Here is a 10,150-nt window from a genome sequence, read left to right as displayed (position 1 = left end):
CATTACCTACTAAATCATCTTGTTGGCCACTATAGCAATTTTTTTTTAATTTAAAAAGGTGGGGTATTTAAATCCAAAAAATAATGTTCAGTATTGCTATAAAGAGCACATGATTACTTTGTAGGCCCATCATCTTCCAGCTTCAGTGTGGAGAGATGGCTCAGAGGTTAAGAGCACCGACTGCTCCTCCAGAGGTCCTGAGTTCAAGTCCCAGCAACCACATGGTGGCTCACAACCATCTGTAATGAGATCTGGCGCCCTCTTCTGTATACATAATAAATAAATAAATCTTAAAAAAAAATGCTATCTTTAAAAAAAAAAAAGAAATGAAATTAAATACAAGTTCAAAATAGGGTTAAAAACTAAAATTACAACACAGGAAGAGTTTCTTTTTAACATGTTTTTAAATTTAATTTTGTGTGTGTGTGTGTGTGTGTGTGGTCATGCTCGTGCAATGGCACATGTGTCAGAGGACAACTTGGCGGGAGTTGTTTCTCTTCTTCCACCTTGTGGCTTCCACAGAGGGAACTCAGGTCATCAGTCTTCACCTGCTGAGTTATCTCCAGCCCTGGGGGGATTCCTTAATCAGGGTAATAAAATTGAGGTGTTGCTGCTTTTCAAGGGGGTTCCTATCTTTGTCTGGGTAGGGATAAGTGAAATGGCTTCCAACTCACTCCCAAGTCACTGTGACTCTTGGATTTGTCTTCTCATTTCCCCCAGGAGCACAAATCAGGGTTGAAATTGTGAGATGCCGGGTTGAATAAACTGTGATTTCTTTGCTTTCATTTCTAGCTCCTAAAAGGCTTCTCTTTTCTTTGAAAGTCTTCTGAACAGGCTTCAGGAGGCTGTAGGTAAAATGAGTTAAAGTCTAGGCTGCCTGGAGGATTTAATGGACAGGTGTTTCTACTCAGTAAGCCAAAGCAGGAAGCAGGCTTTACTCAGTTAAGAGTGCATACTACTCTTCTGGGGAGGTTCCCAGCACCCATCCCGGACCACTCACAACCATCTGTCACTCCAGATTCAGGGGAGTCCGAGGCCTCTGACACTTGTACTTGCATTCACATGTCCACACAGTGACGTGTGTGTGTGTGTGTGTGTGTGTGTGTGTGTGTGTATTTTTTTTAAAGCTGACTTTAGATAGCATGGGGTTCTTAGACAAAGGTAGCCTGGCTCCAGAGCTCTAACTTAGCATTCCCTCCCCCAGCCACATGCTAATGGTCCTTTCAACTAATACTGTGTTGTGTAAGCCTTTGAAAAGAAAAGCAGCATGTCTCTCTCCTATTGCTCCACTGTGGGAGTTACAGCTTCCTCCCCCATCAATCAAATCTCCACCAGAAATTAGTAATAGGTACCAGGAGGCTTACTTTGGAAATTTATGCTGGCACTGCTGTCCTGTCTACATCAGATTGATCAGGTGTCCCGGGAGAGAGATTCTCAGCCTCCTCCACCACCACACTCTAAGGCTTCCTTCTTGCTTTCCTTTACAAAGCCGTTTGAAGGAACAGGATTTGTGGGCTGTCATTCTGAGATGTTGGCCAGCCCGAGTTACCCTCATGCTTTTTCTTAGACCAGGAGTCCATCCAGAGGTCCCCAACCTGTCCCTGAGAGATGAATACTGGTAGAGGAAGGGGTCAGGGACTACCATAGCACCTGCTGTAGCATCTTGGTTACACTGTGACTCTTTTATCTTTGTTTTTAGTGGACTGGAGGAAGCGGAGGCAGCCTGAGCACTCACCTCAGCTCTGCCCCTGCAAACAGGCTTCTAAGACCCATGACCTTAACCTGCACTCCATGGGGTCTGTGATGGCTTTGGGTGGCTGGATAATGGGAAACATTTACCATCATAGCTTACTCCAGATGGTCTCAAGAGAAGTCTGTGATGCTGTACAGGGTTTTCATCCTTGAACAGAATCCAGCACAGCAAAGGAAAGCCTGAAGTCAGAACTTAGAGGAAACAACCTGTCAGGGACCAATAAGGGAGAGTGCTAAAGTGGCCCCAGAGGGCTTTGGGTCTATAATTCCCTCAGCCTAGGAGCTTTGGTGCTCTCCTGAAATACAAGGAAAGAGGGTAGGATTGGCTTCCAGCAGGGGTAGGCAAAAGCTGGGCAGAGTGAGTGCGTTCAAATGATCTGGTTGCTCTACCTTACTGGAAGCCCTTCTTTAAACCAAGAGGTGTCTCAAGTTAGACTCCCTGGAATATCCATGTTTTAATCAGGATAAAATTCTGGGAGACACAGGCATTCCCTTTCCACCTGTCTCATGCCTGGAATTTCTGCTCCTTCCTGCAGTCCTTGAGGCAGACAGACTAAGAAGAGAGGGAGAAAGTAAAAAACAGAATAGAAGAAAGGCCAGAATCAGAGCTGGACCCAGAACCCCTTAACAGTGCAGTGGGCAGGACAGAAAATGTCACTTTTCTCACAATTTCACACCATACAACTGAGAGGCTCTGAGAGAGTCCATTACAAGAGCGTAACAGTGACTGTGTGGTATAGTAGAAATGGTAGTTTTGAGTCAGTCACCTCTGCCTTCAAGTATAGCTTCCTTATCAACTAGCTCTGTGCACTTGAACAGCTTAATCTATTTTATCTTTAGACTTGATGTGAGGATTAAACACACACACACACACACACACACACACACACACACACACACACACACACACACCCCCTAGCTTGTGCACTCACAACTGAGCTAAGAGCACCCTTTCCAGGGAGGTCAGAAAGAGGACTGGCTTGCAGATGACCAGAAAAGCTGTGACAGTGCTCAACACGGTGACCTTAAATGAATGGGCTTCACTTCTCCAAGGTTTCCTGGGAAAGCTATGCAAGAGTAAGGATGGGGTGGAGGTGGGGCGGGCATGGGGTCACATGCCTTTAATGCCAGGCGGAGGCAGACCTCTGTGAGTTGAAAGTCAATCTGGTCTACGTATGGAGTTCCAGGCCAGCCAGTGAAACTTTGTCTTAAAATAAGGGGGTCAGGGGGGAGGGGGAGTTGGGAGGGAGGCTGGAGAGATGGTTCAGTGGTTAAGAGCACTTATTGCTTTTGTAGAGGACCTGGGTTTGGTTACCAGTATCCAGATGTTGGCTCACAACCATGTAAGACTCCAGCTGCAGGGATCTAGTGTCCTCCTCTGGCTTCTGTGGGCACCAAGTACACACATGCTGCACACACAAACACATGGACACTCTCTCACACACACACACATGAAACAAAAGAGATAAATCTTAGAATAGGGCACCCACAGGCATCTCCCAGGTCCTGGCCTAATAAGCTGCTGGTAGATGAGGGAGAGGAGGAGGTTGCCCGAATTGTTCTTTGGACAGCGAGGGCGTGGAGGAACTTGGGGTCTCAGAGTTGCCTATTTCTCAAGAATGTCCTTTTCTCCAGCCTTGCTCTATTAACGCCTAAGCTCCCACAGCCACTTCTGGCGCTCCCAAGTGCTTGTGTGCCTGCGTCCTCGGCCCAGCTTTGCTGGCTCAGTACCGCTCACCTGTCAGGGACAGTTTGAGCTAGGGATCTTGCAGCAGCGAGTGGAGTCTCCTCCTAGCAAGGGCAACAGCAGCCACCAGAAAGCTTATGGTGGCATACGTTTTGGTGTGAGGTGGGCAGGGACTGGGCAAGGAGGAAGGAAGCACTGGTTAGAAGCTGCAGTCAAGAGAAAAGGCTCCCTGGGGCCTGCATGACTCTCCATATGCCAGCCCCTCCTCCTGTCCTCCCTGCCCCCCTTCCTCCTCCCCTTCGGATGCTGATGCTGTCAGTGTCTAGAGCTCCCAGCATCTCTGTGCTTTGGGCTCTGCTCCATCCTCTGTTGGAAGCACACTGTAGCAGTCAGCAATTCTACCTCTCACTCCACTTCCCCTTTGAGGTGACATTTATCCAGGGACAGCTTCCCACTGGGGGCCACACTAAATCCAGCTGGGGGGAGCTGAGGCTGGTGTGAAGCATCTAGGCAGCTGCTTCCCTCCACTTCTCACGTGGCTTGCTGAGCGCCCCAGCCTTGCTCCCAGCTGCATATTCTTGTGTGTGTTAGCGTGATTCTTAGGAGTTCCCCTCTGGCTTTCCCTTGCCAGGCGTGCTTGGGATCTGCAACCCCGGAGTGACTGAAGATGTGAAACGGGAGATTGCTGCAGAGGCATCCCTTCAAAGGTGGGGGAATCTGGCCTTCTTTGGCTCTAGAGAGGAGAGGAGCAAGGAGCGCTGATCTCTGCAGGCCGCGTGGGCCTCCTCAGCCTTTGTGCCAGGCTTGGGTAGGTGGAGGCTCGATGATGATCAATAGCTGAAATGGGAGGACTGGGAAGGAGTGGATGGAAGTAAATAAAGTCCCAGGGATTAAGTTTCGTTCTCACTGCCGCTGTGGTGGCTTTTGACAGTCACGAAGGTGGTGGAGGCTCCAGCAGGCAGCCGAGTGCCAGAGCGGAGTCAGGCCGCACTCACAGGCATCCTCTGCATCCTCGGCTCTAGTTCCTGCTTGCACCCAGGGGCGCTGGCTGGATTTGGTACTGGGTAGCAGAAAAGAAAGGGAGGAGGCCTGCATGATGAGTGGACTCAGAAGCTTGTGGTGCTTCCCGGCTCACTTCTGAAATTAATCTTATGGTTGTGTTGGGCAGCTGGTCCTGGATATTAATGGATATAAGTGTGTGAAGAGCAGACCGGAGCCTTGCATTTCTTTCCTGCCTGGTGTGGGGATGCCAAGTGGGGGCTGTCTTGGCGATAAGGTCTGTGTCTGCAGCTCCCTGGGGCTCTCGATGAGAGGTGCCAATGCTATTCTCAGACTAGAGCAGCTCTCGGAGTGCAGGTGACAGGTGGGGGGGAGGCATGTTGTCTGACATGAAGCTGTGGTTCAAGAGACGTTAGCCCTACCTTTCCCTTTGGCGTCTAAAGTGGACTTGGGTAGTCTTCAGTGTGGAAGAAAAGATCAGAATAGCTTGGCAGTGACCCGGTTACCCCCAGAGTTCTTATCCCCAGAGGGCCGAGGTGCCACAAAATCAAAAGCCATGTGGTGCTTGACCCGGCCCTTGCCCTTACTCCAAAGAGCGATCAGACCGAAGCAGAGGGTCACTGAGGTGAGGAAGGGGAGAAACCCCACTGCCAGCACCACAGCTACACCCCTGCTGTCCAGAAAGAAAGGCCCTGGGATCCCTGGCATGGTGACATTGGGGTCGGAGAGAGTGCCATTTCGAGGTTCAACTTGGACAACTTCCAGCCAGGTCCTCAGGGAGTCATTCCCAGCAACATTACTGACTACACAGACATAGGCCCCCCTGTCCCGCAGCTGCACCGAGCGAATCTCCAGGGTGCCATCCTCTAGGACCCTTACTCTCCCAGCCCTTCCCAGCCAAGCTCCCTGAGGCCTCATCCAGGAGACAGTGGGGGCTGGATCTCCATCTCCAGAGCAGGAGAAAACAGCCTGCCCTCCCTCCTCCGCAATGACCCACCGGGGCCCTGACTTTCGGATCAGGGCTGGTTTGCAAGTGAAGTGGCCCGGAGGCAGGATGTCCGAAAACTCCCTCAGGCTCTTCCCTTGGACATGCTGGGGGCCAGCACAAGCAGGAGGGGAGGTGCCAAAATCCAGGTGGCGACGGAGGCGGAGCAGCCAGAGGAGGCGGCAATCACAGGTTAGGGGGTTACCGGAGAGCCTCAGGGTGACCAGTTTATCTGGAGAAGGAAAGGCTGTTTCCTCCAGAGTCTGAAGAGCGTTGTCTGCTACATCCAGCAAGTGGAAGGCAGTCAGGCCATGGAAGGCATGGGCAGCGATGGAAGTGAGGCAGGCTCCTGACAGCCTGAGCTCCTGGAGCCGGATGAGGGGGCTGAGCCTGCGGGCTGGGATGGCCGAGATAGGATTCTGAGATAGATCCAAGACCCGGAGGAAGCTCAGGTGGTACAGTGCTTGGAAGGGTACTGAGCTCAGATTGCAGCGGGTGATGGCCAGGGTGCTCAGATTGAGCCCAAGCAGGCTCCCTGGGTCCAGGGCCTCCAGAGATGGCCAGTGGTGGATCTCCAGCTCCTTTAGCCGCCCTAGCCCTCGAAGTGCCCCAGCTGGCAGCCTCTCAATATCCAGTTCTCGAAGCCTAAGAGCTACTAGAGCTGGGAGCTGGGCAAGGGCTAGGCCAGGCACTGTGCTGAGGTTGCAGCGTTCCAGGGTGAGGGTACTTAGCTTGGCCAGCCCTGTGAAGGCCCCAGGAGCCACAAACACCAGGTGATTGTCTCCAACCTCCAGCTGCTGGAGGCTGCCTAGCTCACCAAAGGCTCTGTCTAGGAAGAGGACGATCTGATTCAGGCGGAGGTCCAGCAGTGTGAGAGCAGACAGGCCTGAGAAGATCCCAGGACCCACAATTCTCAGTCGGTTGCCCTGGAGCCTCAGGGTGAGTAGACTTTGTAAGCCATGGAAGGCCCCAGGCTCAAGGGTAGAGAGCTGGTTGTAGCTGAGGTCCAGTTCTTGGAGCTGGCCCAGTCGGGAGAGCATGCCTCGCTGAAGCCCCCACAGGCGGTTCCCGCTCAAATCCAGGAGCTCTGTGTCCAGTGGAAGCCCTCCAGGGACAGTGTCCAGTCGCCTATGGGCACAGAGTACTGCCCGGGTCTGGGAGGTGCAGTCACACACAGTAGGGCAGCTACTGATGCTCCCCCCAGGTAGGAGGAGCAAGAAAAGGAGCAGGGACCACAGGAGCCAGGCTTGCTTTGGAGCTGTGGCTGCGTCCATCCCCTGAGGCCTGGAATAGATGATGACATGGCCTTTTTTGGAAAGTGGCTTCAGATGATGGTGACCCTGCACTCCCCTGAGCCTCCTTAAAGGGGAGGAAAAGTGGCCTGTTGTCTCAATCTTGCCAGCAAGTGTGACATATAACTGGGGAAACCTGTATCCCCTTCTTGGGGCTTCTTAAGGCTCCTCTTATGGGGAAATCTTCTCCTTTGCAGCCCTGAATAACCAGTCATGAACTTCCGTGCATGGATCCCTAATCAAGCTGATTTCTGTGGTGGAAGGTTTAAGAGACTGAGTAGTAGGGAAAGAACTCAGCATTTCCCCCCTGCCCCCCGTATTTATGAGACCAGGAATACCTCAGGTGCTGTTTCTGTGACATCTGCTCTCTGCAAACAGAACTCTGTTCTGTTCCTCTCATCCTTCCCACCCTTTTTAGTTTGTTTATTTTTTCTGAGACAGGGTTTCTCTGTGTAACAGCTCTGGCTGTCCCAGAACTCAATTTGTAGCCCAGGCTGGCCTCGAACTCACAGAGATCCACCTGCCTCTGCCTCCTGAGTGCTGGGATTAAAGGTGTGTGCCACCACGGCCTGGCTCTCTTGCCCCATTCTTGTTCTCCCATATTTTGTGCCTACATCTTTACCTAAGGCCCAGGGAGATGGCATCCAGACTGGAGTCCCTGACCCTGTGCTGACTGGAAAGGGGACCTCGCCTTGACCAGTCATCAGAAGCAAAGGGACATGCAAAGCTTCAGCTTTGCTCCAGTCTCTGTCTTCTTTCAGCCTGGCCCAGGGCCCAGGCTCTGGACTAGCCAAATTGGTGTCCCCAGAATGTTTGTGTGGATGACAAGCCTGGCTGTATATTAGCTATGGAAAGGCGTGCAGGGGCACTGGATGACGAGATTGGGGATCCCTTCCAAGAGCCCCAGGGACAGCACCTCTTCCTTTATAGAGGGATCGGGATGTGGAAACTATCCAAAGGGTGCTGAGGTTTTGCATGGGGTCCTCAGCCTTGGGCTTCTCTTCTGTCCTCCTTTATTGGTGAATCTAGTTTGGACGTGCATCTGGAGGGAGCGTCTACCCCTTTCCTCCTGAGTTGCCCAAGAAGACACCAAGGAAGCATGGGTAGAGAGGGAGAGACAGCCATGACCAGATGCCATGGGTGGGAGGAAGGGAGCCACTGGCTAGCATAGCAGACACCTGAACACAAGCCGTGCACAGCACCCATCTCTACAAAGTGGGTCTCTGGGTACCAGGAGCCTGGGCAGTATCAGCAGATGGTGACTGTGATAACTGTTGGAGGCTGAATAAGGTGACAGAGACGACGGAGGTGTCTTAAGTGCTGAGTGCCTCTGCTTGCCTTGCTCATGCAGTAGGGACCTCAAGAGAGGAGGAATGTTAGAATTGGCAAGAGATGGCAGAGGGGCAGGAGCAGGGCAAGCTGGCATTCCTGCAGGCCGCCTGCTGTGTGTCCCCTGGCTGCAGGTCCTGCACCTCTGGACTTTGGGGCTTCAGGTTTCCCGGGCCCTGTGGAGTCAGCTTTCTGCTGCATGTCCTATTTTCTTCCAAGTGGAACACAGGAGGAGCTGGTTAGGAGCTGTGGCTCCCCTTTCCTCCCTGCGCTCTAGGAGAATCATTCTGGAGACTCCCCTCCAGCCACTTCAGGGTCGCAGTTGGGGAATGAAGACGCCAAGTTCAACCCTCAGTGTGGAGACTGGAGGAAAGAGCATGGGGGTGAGGGGCAAGAGTGGCAGGGGGCAGCGGGCTGCTAAGTCTTCCCTCCTGACCCTTGCACAGCCTAACGGGCATCTCTGGGGTGCTAAGAATTCTCAGTCTCTCCTCTCCCCATGCCTGTTCTGGGAAGTCCACCTGACAGCTAGCTCTTCATCACTGTTGCTGCAGTTCCTGCTCATCGCTTTGCTCTGCATTCAGCAAAAGTGCAGTGAAGCATGTGTGCCAGCTCCCTTCCTTCCTGCTTCCATGAGTTTCCTCTTTGTCCCCCAAGCCTGCTGGCCCAGTGGCTGGGGGGCGGGGGACGACTTCGGGTCAACATCTTTTATTTATAAGGTGGCTAATTTAATCATAGTCTTCCTTTCTTATCCTCGGTGGCTACAGGACTGGCCTCTGGTCACTTTGCAGGAAGAGGTAGATGTTACAAAAGTCTTTCTCTCCTTCTGGGGTCTGGAGTCTGGGGCATTGCCTGCCCCCACAGGGATATGGAGCTTTCTTCTTGTCTCTATGTGACAGCCACAGACCCATATGAACACTCATTCACTTAAAAGCACACCTGATTGAGGCATGGGGACATGCATGAGGAGGGGTCACTTAGGAGAGAGATTTTTGGAGTATCCACACTGACTGTGAGGGGAAAAATCCTTTCTAGAGGTAGAAGGAACACTAGGAAGAAGGAGGAGGGATCTCCTTGGAGTCCCCCAACCAGGATTACCTTGGACATTTTAGTTTTTCATTCACAGTTCTGTGGGGTAGCAGGATGAATGGTTGGCTGGGGTGGAGGGTGCAAGCTCCCTTTCCTTTACAGGCACACTTAGCCTGGCTTTGTCTTTGAGATTGCCATGGGAAAGGGCAGCTGAGACTTCCGCAAAGAGGGCAGGGGCACTTACCGGAGAAGCTGGAGGGTGGCATCAAGTTGGGCGCTGCATCTCTCCAGGGCTGGGGCCTGTCCCATCCGAGCTGCACCTTGGCCCCTCCACCTCCCCTGTGTGTGTGACTCCCCACTCGCCACTGCCCGGCAGCCTGCAGCAGCAGCCGGCTGGCGGGACTGCTGTAGCTGCCGCCGCCGCCGCCGCCGCCGCCGCCTCTGCTGCTACTGCGGCCGCGTTGCCAAGACCAAGGGAGGGAAAGGAGCCAGAAAGCATCTCTCTCTCTCTCTCTCTCTCTCTCTCTCTCTCTCTCTCTCTCTCTCTCTTCTCTCTCTCTCTCTCTCTCCCCTTGCTCTTCTCTCTTTTTAAACCAGGCGAGAATGAGTCTGCAGCAACCCTGTTGGTGCAAAATAAATAAATAAAGCAACCAGGGAGGGCTGCAGCAGGCGCCGCCACTACGGGATGACGGAATTGGGGGAGGAGATGAACAGCGGGACTCTGGGGCTGGGGCAGGGTCTGCCACTGAGACTTCCTGGGAAGCTTGAAAGAGTTCTGACATCCTGGTTCCTCCTGGGGAGCTAGAGAGCTCCTGGGACGCCTCTTCCACAGCTTCCAGTCTCTTAGATGCAGGGCAGTTCTGTGCAATCTCTAAATCTAAAGGGGCCTGTGGGTATCATTTGTCGGAAGTTCTCAGTCCAGAATATCTTCCTGCGGCTTAGTTTGCCATTCCTCCAGTGCCGGGTACCTGAGCATTCAGTTTCCAAGTCTCCCTGAGGGACTACTTAGTTTGGGGGAGAAGAATCTGGGGGGCTAAAATTCCTATAAAACAGATGGATTGCTGACTTGACATAGGAACA

At 52.6% G+C, this 10,150-nt stretch overlaps 1 protein-coding gene across 1 annotated transcript; it reads right to left on the bottom strand.

The window, feature by feature from the left end:
• Positions 1 to 3,148: 3,148 nt before the first annotated feature.
• On the bottom strand, positions 3,149 to 9,594 carry Lingo4 (leucine rich repeat and Ig domain containing 4). Its single transcript, XM_028857443.2, has 2 exons — positions 9,315 to 9,594; positions 3,149 to 6,707 (listed from the first exon to the last, which is right to left on the bottom strand). The coding sequence occupies exons 1-2, from the start codon at positions 9,377 to 9,379 to the stop codon at positions 4,916 to 4,918; spliced, it is 1,857 nt and encodes a 618-aa protein (XP_028713276.1). The 5' UTR covers positions 9,380 to 9,594; the 3' UTR covers positions 3,149 to 4,915.
• Between the last annotated feature and the right edge of the window lie 556 nt (positions 9,595 to 10,150).

The sequence above is a fragment of the Peromyscus leucopus genome, chromosome 6 (genome assembly GCF_004664715.2).
Source record: "Peromyscus leucopus breed LL Stock chromosome 6, UCI_PerLeu_2.1, whole genome shotgun sequence".
In the NCBI taxonomy this organism is placed as follows: Eukaryota; Metazoa; Chordata; class Mammalia; order Rodentia; family Cricetidae; genus Peromyscus; species Peromyscus leucopus.
Note: the sequence above shows the minus strand (reverse complement) of the source record. Positions and strands in the feature narration are given on the sequence as shown.

Excerpts from the sequence above, each read along its gene's own strand:
- Lingo4 (XM_028857443.2), bottom strand. The coding sequence starts at position 9,379 with ATGGGACAGGCCCCAGCCCTGGAGAGATGCAGCGCCCAACTTGATGCC. Across the intron at positions 6,708-9,314 it reads GCCACCCTCCAGCTTCTCCG|GCCTCAGGGGATGGACGCAG; the intron begins GTAAGTGCCCCT and ends CATCTATTCCAG.